Source organism: Mus caroli, unplaced genomic scaffold, assembly GCF_978045245.1.
Source record: "Mus caroli unplaced genomic scaffold, Mus_caroli_1 scaffold_10, whole genome shotgun sequence".
Lineage (NCBI taxonomy): Eukaryota > Metazoa > Chordata > Mammalia > Rodentia > Muridae > Mus > Mus caroli.
In genome coordinates this window covers 111,449,773-111,470,482 of record NW_028227265.1, presented here as the reverse complement: position 1 = coordinate 111,470,482, position 20,710 = coordinate 111,449,773, and the positions used below count along the sequence as shown (strand labels likewise).

At 41.4% G+C, this 20,710-nt stretch overlaps 1 protein-coding gene across 1 annotated transcript in view; it reads left to right on the top strand.

Moving 5' to 3' along the window:
* Csmd1 (CUB and Sushi multiple domains 1) overlaps window positions 1-20,710 on the top strand; it is a 1,626,901-nt gene that overhangs the window by 1,379,138 nt on the left and 227,053 nt on the right. Inside the window, exons 24-25 of the mRNA XM_085844142.1 lie at window positions 837-1,028; window positions 2,076-2,202. Coding sequence (XP_085700268.1) covers window positions 837-1,028; window positions 2,076-2,202 — 319 coding nt within the window. The remainder of the gene's footprint in view (window positions 1-836; window positions 1,029-2,075; window positions 2,203-20,710) is intronic.

Here is a 20,710-nt window from a genome sequence, read left to right as displayed (position 1 = left end):
TGAGGTCCTCAGGTGGCTCTAGCCCAGGCTACAGGACCATGGCAGATTGGAGCTCCTGAGACCCGGTTTGTATAAGCAGGACAGATTTGGTAGCTTCTGCCTGTATTCTATATGTGTGTGAAGGTGGGAGGTGGATGATGGATGTCTTCCTCAATTGCTATCCATCTTACTTTTGGAGACAAGGTCTGTCACTGAGCCTGGAGCTCAGTGACTAGCTCGCAAGCTTCATGGATCCTACCATTTTTGTCTCCCTCTGTAGAAGGCAGGTTAGGTAGCTACTGAGGATCCAGACTCAAGTCTTGTTTTTCCAAGGCAGGCACTTAACCAACGGACTGAGTTATTTCCCAAGTCGTAACAACACCTTTTTAATTCATATAGTGTTTGAGATCTTGAAGGTAGGGAAATTTTCAGGAGATGGGTGCCGTGATTGAGACTGCTGTGAGTTCTTGCTGTGAATTTCCTGAACAATGCTCTCATGACAGTCATTCACTATCCTCCCTCAGGATGGGGATGTCTGAGTTGAGCAGGAGGCTATGAGCTTATGGCTGTTAGGAACTCTGAGCTGGAGAGAGCAGCATGCTGACCAGAGGTGTCGATGGGATGGTGGAAACACAGAACCCTTATGAGGCAGAAAATAGAGAGTAGAGGGGTGAGGATAGCAGCCATACTCTTTAGAACAATGCCATTTGATCTTAGATCTTACCAAGACCCAAAGTTCTTCTCCCTACTTTGAAAGTATACCTGTGTCCTTTTCTTCCAACACTTGAAGGTCTCTCATTTAAAGGCTGATGTGCATTCTCTCTTGAGTTGATTCACCTGTCTCTTTCTCCCTCTAGGTTTTGACCTAGTGAAATGTGAGGATCCGGGCATCCCTAACTATGGCTACAGGATCCGTGATGATGGCCACTTCACAGACACTGTAGTTCTCTACAGCTGCAACCCGGGCTACGCAATGCATGGCAGCAGTACCCTGACCTGCTTGAGTGGGGACCGCAGGGTGTGGGACAAACCTATGCCTTCCTGTGTGGGTGAGTCGGTAATGCTGGGTCAGATTGGGTAGGGGAGTGGGGGGGAGGGTATGGGGGACTTTTGGGATAGCATTGGAAATGTAAATGAGGAACATACCTAATAAAAAAGAAAAATAAATAAATTAATTAAACAATTAAAAAAGAAAGAATCAGTCCAAAGAGTTCAAGCTATACGTGGCTTGGTACAAGTTCCTGGGCAAGGGCAGGGATCTCACTATGTTTGTATATATGCTGATGGCATCCCAAGGTAGACATAGCAAGATCTACCCCTTTTGCCAAGGACTCAACCACAAACTGAGGTTCATTCAGTTCCACCACAATTTGCTCTTGGAATCAAGGAGTTTATTAGGCTTACTACATAAAACATTGTGTGAGGAGTAGTATGGGTGGCCTTAAAGCAGTCACAGTGGAAAGTGTGACCAAGAATGTATGTTAACTCCCTCACTGCCTCTAGATGGAGGTCCCCACACCCTGTTCTTTCCCACCTGCCTACTCTAGCCCTTCCCTGAGACCACAAGGCCATAAGGAATTGGATCAGAATTGTATACAAACGGCTGTGGGAAGGGGTGGATACTCAGGTGAGGGTTATCACTCTCCCAGTTCCACCTCCTGTGAGGCAACAGCCAAAAAAAAATCAAAGATGATAATCTTTTGTGATTAGTTCTGGCCAATTTCCTGAAATTGGCAGCATTGTGGCTGGGAGGATAGTATTCTACACCAGATCCCAAGATGTGTGAGCAAATGTGTGCATATTCCAGGAATAACAGATAGATGGCCTATACTTTGGAGTGTTGGCTGTGTGTATGGTTGTCACCAGAACTAGGGCAAGAGAGTGCTAATGACTGTGTGCTCAGCTGCAATAGATCTGGAGATTCAGGGTACCTGGTCCAGTTTAGAATGGGAAGAAGGAAAAGAGAAGTGATGGGCAGGGCATTGACTCCTTGCCTATTAATTAATACAGGCATGCTAGGCTTTGCTTGTAAAACTAAACAGGAGCTCAGGCAGGCAGACACCTGAGTCGACTTCCCCTTCTCTTGTCTTTTGCAGCTGAATGTGGTGGTCTTGTCCATGCAGCCACATCAGGGCGCATACTGTCTCCTGGCTACCCTGCCCCATATGACAACAACCTTCATTGCACTTGGACCATAGAGGCCGATCCTGGAAAGACCATCAGGTACTTGCTATGTGATATCAATCCTTTGACAGTGGGAGGTCTGTCTGTTCAGTGTCCTTGCAAGAGAACCAGTAAGCCATGTACTCTATGATTAAAACCTGTGAGCTTAAGAAGAAAACATTGCTGTGTACAATATGGGGAAGAACCTGTGTCTGACAGTGAGCTTTGCTGTGTAACACAGTACCTTCAACACTAAGTACTAATTCTGTGGGGTGTCTGTGTGGTTTTAAAAATGTGCATGAGCTTTACTGAGCTGAGCTTCAAGAGCCATTCTCCAGCATTGAGCATCAGCTAGGTGGTCTGAGAAGGCCAGAGACCCTCCCTGGGTTTGCTTCCTGCAGAATGAGTTATGGTAGAGTAGTCTTAGCAATAAAAAAGAACAAATTATATCTTCTGCTTACTTCTTGTTAGCTGGTGAGCCATGTGCCAAAGCAGGCCTCAGAAACCAGCCAGGGTTGCAGGTGTGAAGATATTAATTCAGTTCCTACCCCTGTTAATAAAAGAAAACTGAAGGATAAAACAAAACAAAACAAAAACAACAAACAAGAAAAATCAAACAAACAAAACAGAAATTGCCCTGTGGTCCTGGGAGAAGAGAGAACAAAAAAAAAAAAAAATGCCAACTTAGATTTAGACTGGTAAAATGGGATTGTGAAAACCTGAAGAAAACAGAAATGTTTAACTCAAGCTTTCTATTGCAATAATAAGTTGGGATGGTTTGTATATGCTTGGCCAAGGGAGTGATACTATTAGAAGATGTCGCCTTGTTGGAGTAGGTGTGTCACTGTGGGCTTGGGCTTAAGATCCTCAACCTAGCTACCTGGAAGTCAGTTTTCCACTAGATGACTTCAGATGAAGATGTAGACTCTCAGCTCTGCCTGCATCATGCCTGCCCAGATGCTGCCCTGTTCTCACCTTGATGGTGAAAGACTGAACCTTTGAACCTTTAATTAAAGCCAGCTCCAATTAAATGTTGTTCTTTATAAGAGTTGCCTTGGTCATGGCATCTGTTCACAGCAGTAAAACCCTAAGACAGAAGTTGATACCAGGCACTGGGGTATTACTCTGATAGGTCTGACCAATGTTTTTGTTTAGAAGAATGTGGATTTTGCAACTTTGGATTTGGAAAGCACTGGAATGCTTTAAGTGGGGCTTAATGGGCTATTCTAGAAGGAATATGGAAGTAATTGTTGCTGTGAGTGCTTTGAACTGTGCTAATCTGGCCCAAGAGGTTTCAGTGGATAATAATTTCAGTACATGGCCTACAGACTGTTTTTCTGGTATTTTGGTGAATGTGGCTGCTTTTTGGCATTGTCCTAAGCATCTGCCTGAGGCTAAGGTGAAGAGATTTAGATTAATTGCTTTGAAAAAGGAAGTCTCAAAATAGCCTGGTGTAAAATGTGTTGTGTGGTTACTAAAGTTCACTCTTTTTTTTAAACAATGTTTTATTAGATATTTTCTTCATTTACATTTCAAATGCTATCCAGAAAGTCCCCTATACCCTCTGCCCACCCTGCTCCCCAACCCACCCACTCCTGGTTCTTGGCCCTGGTGTTCCCCTGTACTGAGGCATATAAAGTTTGCAAGACCAAGGGGCCTCTCTTCCCAATGATGGCCGACTAGGCCATCTTCTGCTACTTATGCAGCTAGAGACACGAGCTCTGGGGGGTACTGGTTAGTTCATATTGTTGTTCCTCCTATAGGGTTGCAGACTGCTTCAGCTCCTTGGGTACTTTCTCTAGCTCCTCCATTGAGGGCCCTGTGTTCCATCTAATAGATGACTGTGAGCATCCACTTCTGTATTTGCCAGGCACTGGCTCTTATGAAGACCATTTTAATGAAAAGGAGCAAGCTGTGAAAGGAAAAATATGAAATATATGGTTGGAGTATTAAAGGGGTACCCAGAAGTAAAATGGAGCTGAATCCTGTGTTCACAGATATTACATTGAATTAAGGGAGTAGTGACCTTAGGGCAAGATCCCACCCAGATAAATTTAGTTCCAAGCAAGGTAGTACTAGCCTGTAATCCCAAGAGGCAAAGATAAGCAGATCTCTGAGGTCAAGGCCAGCCTAGAACAGAGTCAGTGCTAGGTGAAGAAAAACTTAAATTCATGATTGGTAGACCACACCTCTAATCCCAGTGTTTAGGAGAAGGCATGCAGATCTGAGTTCAAAGTCAGTCTATAGAGCAAGTTCCAGGCCAGCCAAGCTGAGGCAGTGAAGGCATTGGAAAACAGAAGGCCAGTGACAATGTAATAGACCAAGGGGGTGGGGTGGGGTGGGGTGGGGAACATGTTCCAGCCCTAGGAAGCAACAGAACTCAGAGTGTTGGCCATGTTGCTCTGGCTTTAGAGACCAGAATAGAAGGAACTACTGGGACATTTGATGCTAGTTAGCTGGAGCTAAGAAATTAGTGGTGATTAAAAAGAGACCAGCATCACTGAGGTGGAATCTTCTGGGAAGTGTTATCTGAGAGCACAAAGAAGCTGTGTTCCAGAGTTAAGGCTGTACCTCTTGCAGCAGGTGAACTTAGTGATGAGTAAGAGTCACCTAGGTTGTACTGGTTTTGAAGGTATGAAGTCATCATGAAAAATACCTGACACTTGGCATTGTGAGAAGTCATGGAAGGCCATTGGTGAAAGTGCAGCGTCAGCTACAGTTGATGGCCCAGGACTGAAGGGGTCATGCAAAGGATCTGAGACTCGGCACCATGAACAGAGCCTATGAGAGGCTATTGGTGAAGCCTAGTTGCAGTCAAAGAACCCAGTATATTGGAGATGCCAGTACTGTGGGATAATCACCAAGAACAGCAGCAGCAGTGGAGTGGATCAACCTGAAGTTAGAGTGCTACAGGGAGCAGAGCTAGAGAAGTGACACAAGCCCTTAGGAGAAGCCCAGAAGATCATGTGTGGATCAGAGACACTGAGATGAGAAGCTGTAACATTGGAGTTGCCTTGGAGACCCCAAGATGTACAAGATGCCAGAGCCATGGGCTATCTCCTGAGAAAAGCTGATAACAGGGAGTGGAACCAGCCAAGGAGAAAGAAATTTGTTGCATTCAACAAAGATGCAAAAAAGTTGGAGACCTGAAGACCACTTTGACATCAGACATGGAGATGCAGAATTTGGAGACTGGACAGTTGGTTTTCTGTCTTGCTTTGGGGATTACAGTTAAGTGATTGGATGAATCTCAGAAGAGACTGAATTTTAGACTTTTTTGTGCTGGGATTAAAGGTGTGTGCCACCATGCCTGGCTGGATTTTAGACTTAATATTGTTGAGACTGCTATAGACTATGGAGACCTTTGAAGTTGAACCAAATATATTTTGCATTATGCTATGTTTAGGTATGGCACCCATAGACTCAAAAAAACAAGTCTATGAGGACAGGGAGTGGAATGTGAGGGTTTGTATATGCTTGACCTAGGGAGTAGCACTATTAGGAGGTGTGGCCTTGTTGGAGTGGTGTGAAACTATGGGCATGGGCTTAAGACCCTCACCCTAGCTACCTGGAAGTCAGTCTTCTACTAGCAGCCTTTAGTTGCAGATGTAGAACTCTCAGCTCTGCTGCATCATGCCTGCCTAGATGTTGCCCTGCTCCCACCTTGATGATGGACTAAATCTCTGACCCTGTAAGCCAGCCCCAATTAAATGTTCTTCTTTACAAGAGTTGGCTTGGTCATCGTGTCTGTTCACAGCAGTAAAATCCTGACAAAGACATAAGTTCATAAGCCCACAAATAGCAGTATTGTTAAAGTTCTGATGGATCATCTGCCCAAGCTTAGCACATCATGCAAAAGGCAATTGTGTTGCTAAGTTCTTGACCATAGCTCCATGTAGGGATCCACTGACCTCACGTTAGATCCTCATCATGTAAGAGGAGCAAGAAAGAGGACTTAAAACTGAGCAGAGGGAAAGAAGGAAGAGAAAGAATAAAGAGAGGGAGAGGGAGGTAGAGGAGAAGGGGACACACACACACATACACACACACACACACAGAGAGAGAGAGAGAGAGAGAGAGAGAGAGAGAGAGAGAGAGAGGAGACAGGAGTGGGAAGGGGAACTGCACAATGAGGAGGATGGATACTTGTTGGTGATGGGAGAGAGAGAGAGAGAGAGAGGAGACAGGAGTGGGAAGGGGAACTGCACAATGAGGAGGATGGATACTTGTTGGTGATGGGGACCAAAGGTCAAGGCGCCTTCTGAAGACATAGGAAAATGTTATCATGAAGCCTATAAATTTGCCCCTTGCTATGTGCTAATAAGAGCATACATAACTACATTATAGCTCCTTTAAATTTTAATATATGCTTAATCAAGATAAATGGCTGATGTATATGGAGAGTACCAAGGTGAATTGGAGCATCAGAATCAATAAAGTCACTTGTTCACTGAGCGACTTGTAAGTAAAGATGAAATCTTTGCGTACACCTACCTGCAATGATAAAGAAATCACTCCTCTGACCCTAAGGAGTAGAAAACATCCACCATTATGGATGATTCTGTAAAAATAGAGTATTCTGTTTATTTGGAGGACTTCAATGTTTATGCTTCTTGGAATTCCCCTCTGGTTTGTTTTCCTGGATGGAAAAGGGCCATACCTCCCCTGAAGGAGAGCAGCTATTGGGTCAAACCTGCAACTGAATGTAAGCCTCCATTAAGTATTGATAAGAAAAGAGAGAGGGAGTCAGCAAAGAATGGTGTTATGTAAAATTAATAAATATAGAAATTTTATTTTATTTTATTATGTGTGCACATAATGGAAAGGGTACAGGTATGCATAGAGGTCCAACATAAAGCTTGAGTGTTATTCCCAGAGGCTATTTGTCACCTTTTATATCTTGGTTGTGGTGGTGGTGGTGATGGTAATGGTGGTTGGTTGGCTGGTTGGTTTTTATTGATATTGTTTTTCTTTCGTTTGGTTTGGTTTTCCTAAATCAGTATTCCTCACTGCCCAGAACTCACCAATTGTGCTAGACTAACTGGCTAGAGAACCCCAGGAAACTGCTTATCTCTGCCTCTCTAGTGCAGGGAGGAAAAGGGTGTGCCACCATCCCCAGAGTTTTAATGTGGATTCTAAGGATCAAGCCCAGATCCTCAGGCTGGCATGGAAACACATCACTGACTGGAGCATCCCCTCAGCCCATGGTTTTCTAGTCATCAGCCTAGAGGCAGTCATATACACATCTATACCATTCTAGAACATTCTTAGTCCACACCTCCCCCCTGAAAGTCAGCATTTTCAAATGTATTAACACAACTTTTAAAGATTTATGTATTTATGTATTTATTTATTCACAACCCAAAATACTGCTCCCTCCCTGTTCCCCCTCATCCTTTCACCTCTGAGAAGGCAACCCCACTACCGGGTATCCCCCCTACCCTGGTTTATCAAGTCTCTGCAGGACTAGGCATATTCTCTCCCACTGAGGCCAGACAAGGCAGCTGTCTGCTACATATGTGCCCCCCGGACTTCAAACCAGCCAGTGTATGCTCTTTGGTTGGTGGCTCAGTCTCTGGGAGTTCTTAGAAGTTCAGATTAGTTGACACTTTTGTCTTCTTGTGGGTATGCCATCTCCTTAAGGGCTTTCAATTCTTCCCCTATGTCTTCCATAGAGGTCGTTTGTGGGTATCTGCTTCTTTCTTAGTCAACTGTTGGGTCAAGCTTCTCAGAGGGCTGCAATGTGAGGCTCCTATCTTCAAGCACAACATAGCATCATTAATATTAAGTGTAGGAATTTGGTGTCTGCACAAGGGATGGGTCTCAAAATGGGCCAGTGACTGGTCAGCCATTCCTTCAGTTTCTGCTCCATCTTTGTCCCTGAATTTCTTTTAGACAGAATCAATTTTGGGTCAAAAGTTTTGTAGGTGAGTTGGTGTCCCCATCTCTCTCCTGGCGGTCCTGTCTGGCTACTGGTGGTGGTCTCTTCAGGTTCCATATCCCCACTGTTGGGCATTTCAGATAAGGTTACTTGCATTGACTCCTGGGGACCTCCCTCCTCCCTGGGACTTCCTAGAGAACCCCCCATCCCCACCTTCAATCCCAGCAGTTGTATATTTCCATTCATTCTCCTCACCCTCTGAGCCCCTCTCCTGCCTCTCCCTGTGACGGATCCTGCCACCCTATTCCCCTCACCCTCACCTATTCCACCCAGATCACTCCCTATATTTGCCCCCCATGATTATTTTGTTTCCCCTTCTAAGTGGGATTCAAGCATCCTCACTTGGGCCTTACTTCTTGTTTAACGTCTTACAGTCTATGGAGTGTATCATGGGTATTCTGAACTTTTTGACTAATATCCACTCATCAGTGAGTATATTGCTTTGCATGTCCTGTCCTTTGGGGTCTGGGTTACCTCACTCAGGATGATATTTTTTAGTTCCATCCATTTGCCTGCAAAATTTGTGATGTCCTTGTTTTTGATAGCTGAATAGCATTCCATTGTTTAAATGTACCACATTTTCTATATCTATTCTTCAGTTGAGGCATATCTGGGTTGCTTCCAGTTTCTGGCTATTGCAAATAAAGTTGCTCTGTAGATAGTGGAGCACATGTCCTTGGGGTGTGGTGGAGCATCTTTGGGGTATATGCCCAGGAGCGGGATAGCTGGGTCTTCAGGTAGAACTATTTCCAATTTTCTGAGAAACCGTTGGATTGATTCCAGAGTGGCCTTTCTTGTTTACAATCCCACCAGCAATGGAGTGGTGTTCTTTATCCACATCCTCACCAGTATGTGCTGTCATTTGAGATTTTTACCTTAGCCATTTTGGTATAAAGTGGAATCTCGGGGTCATTTTGATTTGTATTTCCCTTATGACTAAGGATGTTGAACATTTCTTTAAGTGCTTCTCAGCCATTTGAGATTCCTCTATTGAGAATTCTCTGTTCTGTACTCTATCTTATTGATTGTGTTATTTGATTTTTAGAGTCTAATATTTTGGACATTAGCCCTCTGTCAGATTTAGGGCTAGAGAAGATCTTTTCCCAATTGTAGGCTGCAATTTTGTCCTACTGACAGTGTTATTTGCCTTACAAAAGGTTTTCAATTTCATGAGATCCCATTTATTAATACTTGACCTTAGTGCCAGAGCCATTGGTGTTCTGTTTAGGAAATTTTCTCCTATCATAACAACTTTTTAATTCAAAGAAATTAAACAATAAATAAGCGAAGAGAGAGGCATAAGCATTTGTAAATAATTTACTCAATTGATATTCAACTCACCTACCCGTAACTTTGATGAAGTAACTCATTTCAGAAAACAGGTTTGACTTTTGAAAATGGTGGCTTGGAAAACAACTAATGCACATATTGTGATTTTTTTAAAATTTCACTCACAGAACAGAAGCTGGTCTTGGTTTTAATATTTACTGGGAGTTTAACAAGCCTTAATAATTTCACTGGAGAAATAGTCAATATAACCTTCATTTTTCTACCTGAAAATTACCAGTAAACACAGTGCAGTTTATCTTACAACAGGGGTAAGCATTGCTGTCCATTCATGCTATGAAAATAAAGATGGTTTCCATGGCCTAAATATTAATGAGCAGTTGCATGTGGAAAATGATATGAGGGTAGTTGCATTTGCTGAGATAGTTGTAGCTGGGTCTATTTTGAATCCCTGGAAGCCCAAACCATTCTTGAATGCTGTTTTGTCAAGAAAGGTGATAGAAAATATTAATATGCTGGAAAAGATTGTAACTAACATTTTTCATGATGCATATGTACCTATACGTGTTATACCAGGGACCGTGTTATACCAGGTATAATGCACTTGGACTATAGATTATAGTACATATTATAGGTTGGCTGACCCTCCCTCCATACTTTCCTACCCCCAGTGATTCTTTTTCATCCCACTGGAGAGTTATCCAGAGACTTTAGTTTATAACTTTAACATTATGCTGTAATTACCTGGTCTTAATTTAATTAAAAGTCTAATAACAAAGCACTGTAGCGAATTTGGTCCTATTAAGAGTTGTGGACTAATGTTTCTCTGAGATGCTGCATCCACTTCAGTGCTGAGAGCATGACTGCAATTTATACAACAATGATGGTGAGATATGGATACCAGTAAAGGGTACCAAGGGCTATACTCTGTAATACGAGATTGTACACTGTGTCTTTGACTTGACTGCCTTTCTGTGCAAGTACAGAGAGAGCTCTTTGATTGTTTTGCTATTCCCGATTGTCCGTGGGTAATTGTACTGGGTGGTCCAGGTGAAGGGAATCCTTGACAAGCTTACACACTATTAACATTACAGTCATAAGTTTATCAACATTATCAATACTATGCCTAATGTAGACTTTTAAAGAGAAAAAATGGTTTATTTAGGACTTTGTTCTCTAGTGTCATAGTGGTAGGCAGCAGATGAGCCCAGAACATTTCAATCTACCTTTTGTTACAGGGCTCTTGAGTGAGGTTTGTCAGGGAACCATCATGTCTATTCAATGGAATAGACAAAAGAACTGTAAATCTTGGAAAAAATGACCCAGCAAGAGAGTGAAAACGTGAAAGGAAAGTGGAGTGACAATTGAAGAGAAAAGGATTGCTGAGAAAGAGGAAGAGTTGGAGATCACAGGGTCTGTCAGAGTATGAGCATGACAGAGATCTCAAGCAGGGATGGAGAAGGATCAGCCACAGGGAAGAAAAAAGAGCCCTCAAGGGCAAGGGAGGGGCTCTTGTTAGGGTTCACCCAGGAGCTCTGGGTTGAATGTTTTATAAGCTCCACCACCCGCACTTTCTTTCCTCCACCCTGATTGGTCCTGCCTAGATGGTCTTCCATTGGATGGACTCCTCTGTCCCTTCAGTAACCAACACCTCCTGGACGGTCCTGCTGAACCCTGCTACAACTCCTTGTTTGACTCTGTAAAGTTCCAAGGGTCTGTTGTCTGACCTCATCATTGGGCAGCGCTCATGTTAAACTCTGAGCAGAATATTACATTTTTTTCATTAAAAATTAATTTTGCATATATATAGAACTAGGGCACATATATTGTAGAATAGCTTCTTCAGAAGCTTATATTTTCTCTTTACCAGATATCACCATTCCACATTGACAAATACCTCACATCAACCTCTTTGTGCTTGTTCCTTGGCATCTGTGGGTGATCAGGCCAAAGGAGACCCATCGGTACTTCAGTCTACCTTATACACACTGCTTATATGCAACCTTCATGAACGCTCACTGCCTCACTGGTCTCTGGAGTATCCACTACTCCTAGTGCAAAGTAGATGCTGTGCTAACAACTGGGATGGCTGTACAGACCAAAAAAAAAAAAAAAAAAAAAAAAAAAAAAAAAAAAAGCATGTGCATGTACATCACAGAAGCAATTTAAAAATATTCCTTTTAATTTGATTAAACTTGGGGGTTTCTAACCCACAAAAAAGAGTGGACTGCATTGGGTAGTATGTATTATGTACATACATAAGTAAACATCTTTTCTCTTGTCAGATGTTTGTATTGCTAGCTTACCCACAATGATTTGGCAAGCAATCTTACAAGAAAATCTTTGTCCATGTTTATGATTAATTCCTTAGAACAAATCCCAGGAAATGATTTGCTGAATTAAACAGTGTGAGTACTCCCAAATTCCTTAATACAAATCCTTCTGTGGAGCATTTGCCTGTTTGTCAAATGATGCATACCTTCTAATTTGACCGACTTTAACTTAAAATAATAGAATATTATTTTTAAAAGAAGAAAATTTAAAAGACATTTACTAAAATCTTAGAAACAAGATTTAGGAAACAGTTTGGAAATATATTTTCTGTGAAAATGCATATACTTAAGTTTGATTTGCATAATATCTACTTATTTATGGAACTGTATGGTTTTTGTTCTCCTGAAGGGTTTTTTTTTGTTGTTGTTGTTGTTAAAAATCATGATCAGATTTCTGTTTTTACTGCCATACCCTGTTCTCTGAAATTGCTGAAAATAATTTCATTGTCTGAACGTATTTGAATTGATTTAAATGTCATTTGTTGGTAATATTTGAGTCCTTCCATTTATTCTGTGTTGTAAGAAATACAGTCTAGATAAGGTCCTCCCGGAGTGTCACCTGTCATCCTTTCCATGATAGATATGTAGCTGGGATTGCTCTGTGTGAATATTTAGATTTTCATAGCCATGACAAAACTTCTATGCAGAATCACGTGTGATTAGAGGTTTGACAGTGGAACCACCTCTCTGGTTGAATACTGCCAGGTCCAAGCATCTTAGCCTTTGTAGAGCTCTCACAGCTGGACTCTGGGGGAATTTAAAGATGGACTTGTTTAGTGAGTTTCTTCCTCTTGAAAGTTCTCCCTATAAAAATTGCTGCCATCTCCATATGTCTGAGTCCTTTTTCTGGCTTTCAATGAGATTCTCTTGATGGGCACATGACTCAGAATGGGATTGCATGGTGGTTTGCTTGGTGTCAGGCTTGGTTTCCTCCTTTCTTGCTCCCATGACTGTGCGTTTGAACCTGTGGTGTGAAGCCACCATCAACCCTAGTGATGTCTGTTCAGAGCCCTGGATAATGCACAGATGGTCTCAATCAGTTGTCATTGCAGGTTATCCTGTGTTGGATAGGTGGCTATGAGTCAATTTTAAGTGTAGATTCATGATTTTAGAGAGGATGTAGAGCCACTGCGACACAGTAAGTCGCATCCTCAGCCATGCAAGACACTGGCTCCATCTAAAGTCAACACTTCATCTCCTCCACAGCAGCATTGAAAAGAATCGAGGATCTCTTCTCCATCCACTTGTCACTGGGTGTCTTTCTGTGTTAGCCAGGCTCATCTATTTTAGATTGCCCTGTGGTTCCCTCATGACTACTCACGACTCTCTACTACCATCTTTGTAGTTGACACATGCCATCTTTGGTCTGTTTCTCATATTTCTTGTTAATTTTTCATGCACTATTCTACACCATAAGTACACCATTTGGCTGGCTATGTATAACACCCATTTATTCTTGTAGTCCTAGCCCTGTTGTCCTGTCTTGACATCACAGGCTATTCATTCCAATGCATCGTATTCAGCTCTACTCCATTATACTTACTATTAGAATTTTCAGATTCATATTTAAAGTACGGTGTATCATGTATTTTCTTGGTTGTTTTCTGTTCAAATTGAGATACCTGGATATCTTGGGTTTGCTTCTAGACTGATTTAGCTTCCACATTTTTTTCTTGTAAAGAATTTTAATTGCTTTATGATGCAGTAAGTCCTTTCTTCACAAGATTTCATGTGAGGTTTTTGTCATAATTGAGATATCTGCATATCAGTTCTTCTGTTTCTGGATTTTATTGCCACCCATTGAAATATGTGTCTATCTAGTATAATATTTTGCTATAATTTTTTGGTTATTTTAAATCTTCTTTGGCTGGAGAGATGGCTCAGATGACACTAACTGCTCTTCCAGAGGTCCTGAGTTCAAATCCCAGCAACCACATGGTATCTTACAACCATCATAATGAGATCTAAGGACCTCTTCAGGTGTGTCTGAAGACAGCTACAGTGTACTTACATATGGTAATAAATAAATCTTTGGGCTGGAGCGAGTGGGTACAGAGCAAGCACAGATCCCGAGTTCAATTTCCAGCATGCACATGATAGCTCACAACCATCTGTACAGCTACAGTATACTCATATACATAGAAAATAAATAAGTAAATCTTTAAAATAGTCTTCTAATCTGACACTGAGTTCAAGGCTAGTCAAGGATAAAAGCTCAAAAAAGTAAAATAAAATAAAATAAAATAAAATAAAAGGGCCATCAGTGTGATTTGTATTAGAGCCATGATATAGCAACAGATGAATCTAGGGGAAGCTAACACATGTTACAATGCTGACATTTCTGGCCACTGGCAGGCAGGGCATATTAGTTAGTGTGTTTATTTCTGTAGATATCATATGATTTTTATCAATAATACCTTGTGGCCTTTTGTATAGAGTTCTTGTATATCTATTTTTGGAATTTCTACTAACCATAAGAATATTTTAAGATAAAATGTAAACAGAACTTCATGTTGGTTTTATTTTTGTGGCTTTCATGAAGAAATGAATTGCGTATTTGCCTTGTATAGGTATTTTCTCAGTTCTGGAAGTTTTCTTCAGTATATATGACAATGTTATCTACAAAGTGTTAATTCCAACTACTCTTTCTTGTATTACTGCATTGGCTAACAATCTAAAATGACAAGCTATGATTAAACAACCTTCGTGACCCATTTTTCCCCTTCTAACTCATTTGCTATACATTTAATCTATACATCTTATTTTTGTAATAATAAAACTTTTGACTGAATTCTTAAAATATTATTAGTATAAGCACTTCAAAATATTCAGTTTAGCTTTCCACCTAGTGTGTTGCCTTAGAAAAATCTCCATATTTTGTTGTCATTAATAATTAGTGAGTGCCGGGCATGGTGGCACATGCCTTTAATCCCAGCAATTGGGAGGCAGAGGCAGGCGGATCTCTGAGTTCGAGGCCAGCCTGGTCTACAGAGTGAGTTCCAGGACAGCCAGGGCTACACAGAGAAACCCTGTCTCGAAAAAACAAAAAAACAAAAACCAAACCAAACCAAACAAACAAACAAAAACTAATGAGAAGATTCTCTAGTTTGCAAAAACTGAAAAAGACAAAAAAAATAATAAATCCAAAGAAAATGAGATAACAAAACAAAAAGGGGTGGACAAAAATAAGCCAAGAAGAAATCAAGCAAAGCTGTTCAACTGATGAAATTTAGCTAAAAGGCTTAGCCTTTTGAAATGATTCTTTTTTTTTTTTTTAAGTGAAACATCCCTATCATTTATTTACTTAGAACTTGGCTTAATTTTTGGTTAATTAGTGGTATGCATTTTTTATACATTTTGGGTAAAATACATAGTTTCAATATATAGTTTTCATATATATATATATATATATATATATATATATATATATATATATAAAGTGTGGACACTGTGCTCCTTCTTAGAATTGGGAACAAAACACCCATGGAAGGAGTTACAGAGACTAAGTTTGGAGCTGTGACAAAAGGATGGATCATCTAGAGATGGCCATATCCAGGGATCCATCCCATAATCAGCTTCCAAACGCTGACACCATTGCATACACTAGCAAGTCGGCCATCACTGGAAAGAGAGGCCCATTGGACTTGCAAACTTTATATGCCCCAATATAGGGGAATGCCAGGGCCAAAAGAATGGGAATGGGTGGGTAGGGAAGTGGGGGGCGCTATGGGGGACTTTTGGGATAGCATTGGAAATGTAACTGAGGAAAATATGTAATAAAAATATTAAAAATTAAAAAAAAAAGATTTTGCTGAAAGGACCCAGATATAGCTATCTCTTGTGAGACAATGCCAGGGCCTAGCAAACACAGAAGTGGATGCTCACAGTCAGCTATTGGATGGATCACAGGGCCCCCAATGGAGGAGCTAGAGAAAGTACCCAAGGAGCTAAAGGGATCTGCAACCTTATAGGTGGAACAAAATTATGAACATTATGAACTCCAGTACCCCGGAGCTCTTGACTCTAGCTGCATATGTATCAAAAGATGGCCTAGTAGGCCATCACTGGAAAGAGAGGCCCATTGGACTTGCAAACTTTATATGCCCCAGTACAGGGGAACACCAGGGCCAAAAATTGGGAGTGGGTGGGTGGGAGGGTATCGGGACTTTTGGGATAGCATTGAAATGATTCTTAAAGCTGGCGAATTATTAACAAGTTAAAAGAGAAGTGAAGTTTCTAAAAGTAGCACATATTTGTAAATGGCCAGAATTATAAATTCAATGGGAATTAAGGATCTAATAAAATAAAATGAATCTTACATCATATTTATTGAATTGTGTAATATCTAGGAAAACAAAAATTGCTAAAATTAAGTTCTGAGGAACGTGGAAACCAAATGTTTACACATCATCATGAGAACTAAATTTGTAAAAATACAGCACTCAATTTCCAAAAAAAAAAGTATTGAAAACTTTGTTAGTGATCTTTATTAAATTCCATGGAACAAATAATTATAGTCTGATAAAATTTTTCATTAATTGAAAATAGATTTTGTTTTCAGACAATATATCCAGATTACAGTTTCCCCTCCCTCTACTTCCCCCAGTTCTTCTCTGCTTTTCTCCTTGGGATACCCAGGCACCATTGTACCCAAGGCTACACTAGAAGGGATAAAGCTTAGCCAAGTGGGTGGGTTAGAAGGACCGAGGTCCACTTGAGTATAGGATAAACAGTCTTCTCCCGAGATGCTTTTCAGTGCAACAGTTCTCTTTATTGGGGTGAACAAGGGCTGTATAAACCTTGGGGAGTGGGTAGGGGTTTGGGGGGTAAACATATATAATATGCTGGTCTAAGGTGCTCAGAATGTCCATTTGTATGAAGAGGAATTCCAGGCACTACCTGGACACGTCATTTTAGGGAGAGCGGAAGACCTGTAATCTGGCCACCAAGCTATGTGACCACCTCAAGGGTGGTGGAAGTGAACATCATAAGGCCTACCTTCGTTAGAATGTGCAGGCCCAAAGAAACGAGGAAGCATTACTAACTCCTGCCAGTCTCAGGAAGAGACTTTCAGGGTTTGGACACATCTGGACCTCAATCTTATTTTCCGAACTGGCTTCCCGAATCACACAGCTTTGCAGGTCCATACCTAACTCATCTTTCTCCATCTACCCCATCTCTGTCTCTCATTAGAAATCAAACAGGCAGCTAAGGGCTGATAATATAATAATATAACAAAATGAGACAAAAATAAACATATCAGAATAGGACAAAACAAACAGACAGAAGGAAAAGAAACTAAGAAACAAATATTGATGCAAAGACCCACTCATCCACTCATTTGCACATTCAGAAATCCTCACAACAAGAATAAACAAAGCCATCATATAAAGGCAAATAGTCTTGGGGTGTGGGGGATAAATAAAAGAGAAAAATAAATAAAACATTAAAATTAAAAATTAAAAGTTTACTTGACGCAATCAATCAAACAAATACAAACAAACAAAAAACAAAACCAAATCAACCAACCAAACAAAACCAGCAAACCTTGTTACAACATTATCTGACAAGAAACCTCCAAGGATACCACAGAGTTTATTTTCTGTTGACCATTTACTGATGAGCATGCAGTCTGCCTGTCAGAGAGAATGTTCTCCCTGAGAGAAAACTAAAATATCATTTGTAAGTAGCTATAAATTGAAGACAGCATCCAGGTTAGGGATGGATGCATTATGTCTCCTTCTCTTTTCAGTTCTAGGACCTCATTTGCTGCACAGGCCAGTGCATGCTACCTCAGTCTCTGTGTGTGCATCAGTCTTGCTGTGTTTTTTGTTTTGTTTGGTTTTGTTTGGTTTAGTTTGGTTTGGTTTGGTTTGGTTTGGTTTGGTTTGGTTTGGTTTGGTTTGGTTTGGTTTGGTTTGGTTTGGTTTGGTTTGGTTTGGTTTTTCGAGACAGGGTTTCTCTGTGTAGCCCTGGCTGTCCTGGAACTCACTCTGTAGACCAGGCTGGCCTCAAACTCAGAAATCCACCTGCCTCTGCCTCCTGAGTGCTGGGATTAAAGGAGTGCACCACCACCTCCCGGCTCTTGTTCTGTTTTGAGTGCCTTGTTTTCTTTGTGCCCTGCATTCTGCTTCCTATTCCACAGTGACTTGAGCCCTGAGGGGAGGAATTTGATGGAGGCATCCTATTTAGGGCTGAGTGTTCCAGGGTCTTTCACTCCCTGCATATTGTCTGGGTGTGGGTCTCTGTATTTGTTTCTATCTGTACAGGAAGAAGCGTCTCTGGTGATGGCTGATCAAGGCCCTAACCTATGTCATCGGAAGTCATTTGATTGCTACGTTCCTTTAGCACAGTAGCACTTGGTTTCACCCTAGCCCCTGGGCTATCTAGTTTCAGGTTCCTGGTTAGTAAAGCATACGAATCCCATATTGTGGAGTGGACCTTCAGACAAATCAATTCTTGGTATAACAATTGCAGAAGGATATCTTGGAGGTGGGATACCATCTAGCCCAGGTGTTTACAGCTGGCTTGGTATTTACAGATATACATTGGTAGTATGCAGACTCTCTTCCAGTACCAAGAACTAGCCCATATGAGTGAAGGCTCTAGAAGACACCAACTCAATTTCTCTGTATTCAATGACTTGTATAGATATCGTCTTCAGCCATAGGGTCGTGTGGGAGAGCAACCTATAGCCTTGGAAACAGTCTGGTTGTTTGAGGTTCTCTATGGGATCTCTGGCAAATAACTCAATTAGATGTTACACATTCTCAGTAATAGAAACTTCATTTGGTGACAAGAAATATCTAGCTGGGATTCTGACTCCCCTATTATTTGATGATTTCATTTAGGTTAAATGCCCCTTCATTTTAGCTATCTCTCCTCATAATTTCTTCCCTTGTTCCCCTCTCTGTTTGATCCTTCCATTCCTGTTTCCATTCACGTTCATCTACAACTGTCAATGATTCTATTTTCCTTTACTTGGAAATTCTGTCCCCCAAGTCCCTTACTGTAAACCTAATCCCTATGGTTCTATGGATTGCATCTTGCTTATCCATCACTTAACAGCTAATATCCACATATAAGCAAATACATACCGTATTTGTCTTTCTGAGTCAAGGTTACCTCACTTAGGGTTATTTTTTTTCTAGTTCCATTTATTTGTCTATTCGTTTCATTCTTTTTTCCCACTGTTCCTTAATATCTCTCCTTTTTAAATTGCATATTTATTTATTTACATTTCAAATGTTATCCCCTTTCCTGCTTTCCCTTCTGGAAACCCCTATGCTATCCCCATTTACTTTGCTTCTATGAGGGACCCACCTACCAACCTCGCCTCACCACCTTAGCAATCCTCTACACTAGGGCATCAAGCCTTCACAAGTCCAAGGGCCTCCCCTCCTATTGATGCCAGATAAGACCCCTTCAGCCCCTTCAGTCCTTCCCCTAATTCCTCCATTGGGTTCCCCATGCTCTGTCCAACAGTTGGCTGCAAGCATCGGAATCTATATTGGTCAGAATCTGGCAGAGGCTCTCAGGAGACAGCTGTATCAGGCTGCTGTCAGGAAGCACTGTCAGGAATAGTGTCTGGGTTTGGTGTCTGCATGTGGGATGGATCCCAAGGTGGGGCAGTCTTTGGATGGCCTTTCCTTCAGTCTCTACTCCACTCTTTGTCCCTATATTTCCTTTAATCAAGAGCAATTCTGGTTAAAATTTTGGAGACAGGTGGGTGGCCCCATTCCTCAACTAGGGGGGTGGGAGGGGGCGTGGGGAGGGCATGCCTAACCCCTGGATATTGTCTCCACAGGTTCTCCCTCCCATTGATGGGTTATTTCAGCTAATGTCATCCCCATGGGCTCCTGGGAGGCTCTTGCTTTCCTGGCATCTGGGACTTTCTGGTTGCTACTCCCAGTTCCCCATCCCCCATTGCTACACACTTCTGTTCAATTTCCTGACCCACTGTGCATTTCCTCCATCTCTTCCCATACCTGATTCTTCCCCTCTTCCCCCCTTCTCTTCCTCCCAATTCCCTTCCACACTCTACTTCCCTCGATTATTTTGTTCCCCCTTCTAAGACTGAAGCATTCACTCTGTTCTTTCTTTCTCTTGAGCTTCATGCAGTCTGTGAGTTGTATCGTGGTTACTCCTCACTCTTTGCCTAATATCCACTTATTAGTAAGTACATAGCATATGTGTTCTTTTGTGACTGAGTTACCTCACTCAGGATGATATTTTCTAGATAATCCATTTGCCTGTGAATTTCATGAAGTCATTGTTTTTAATAGCTGAGGAGTACTCCATTGTGTAAATGTAAATCTGCGTTGTTTCCAGTTTCTGGCTATTATAAATATGGCTACTATGAACATAGTGGAGCATGTGTCCTTATTACATGTTGGAGCATCTTTTGGGTATATGTCCAGGAGTGGTATTGCTGGGTCCTCATGTAGTACTATGTCCAATTTTCTGAGGAACTGCCAGACTGATTTCTAGAGTTATACTAGCTTGCAATCATAACAGCAATCAAGGAATGTTCCTCTTTCTCCACACCCTCCCCAGCATCTGCTGTCACCTGAGATTTTGATCTTAGCCATTCTGACTGGTGAGAGGTAGAATCTCAGGGTCATTTTGATTTGCATTTCCCTCATGATTAAGGATGTTGAACATTTCTTTAGGTGCTTCTCAGCCATGCAAGATTCCTCAATTGAGAATTATTTATTTAGCTCTGTTCTCCATTTTCTTTTTAATAGAATTATTTGGTTCTCTGGAATCTAACTTCCTGGGTTCTTTGTATATCTTGGATATTAGCCCTCTATAAGATGTAGGATTGGTAAAGATCTTTTCCCAATGTGTTGGTTGCTGTTTTGTTCTATTGACTTATAAAGTGTCCTTTGCCTTACAAAGCTTTGCAATTTTATGAGGTTCCATTTGTGGATTCTTGGGAGAGATGACTCAGTGGTTAAGAGCACTGAGTGATCTTCTAGAGGTCCTGAGTTCAATTCCCAGGAAC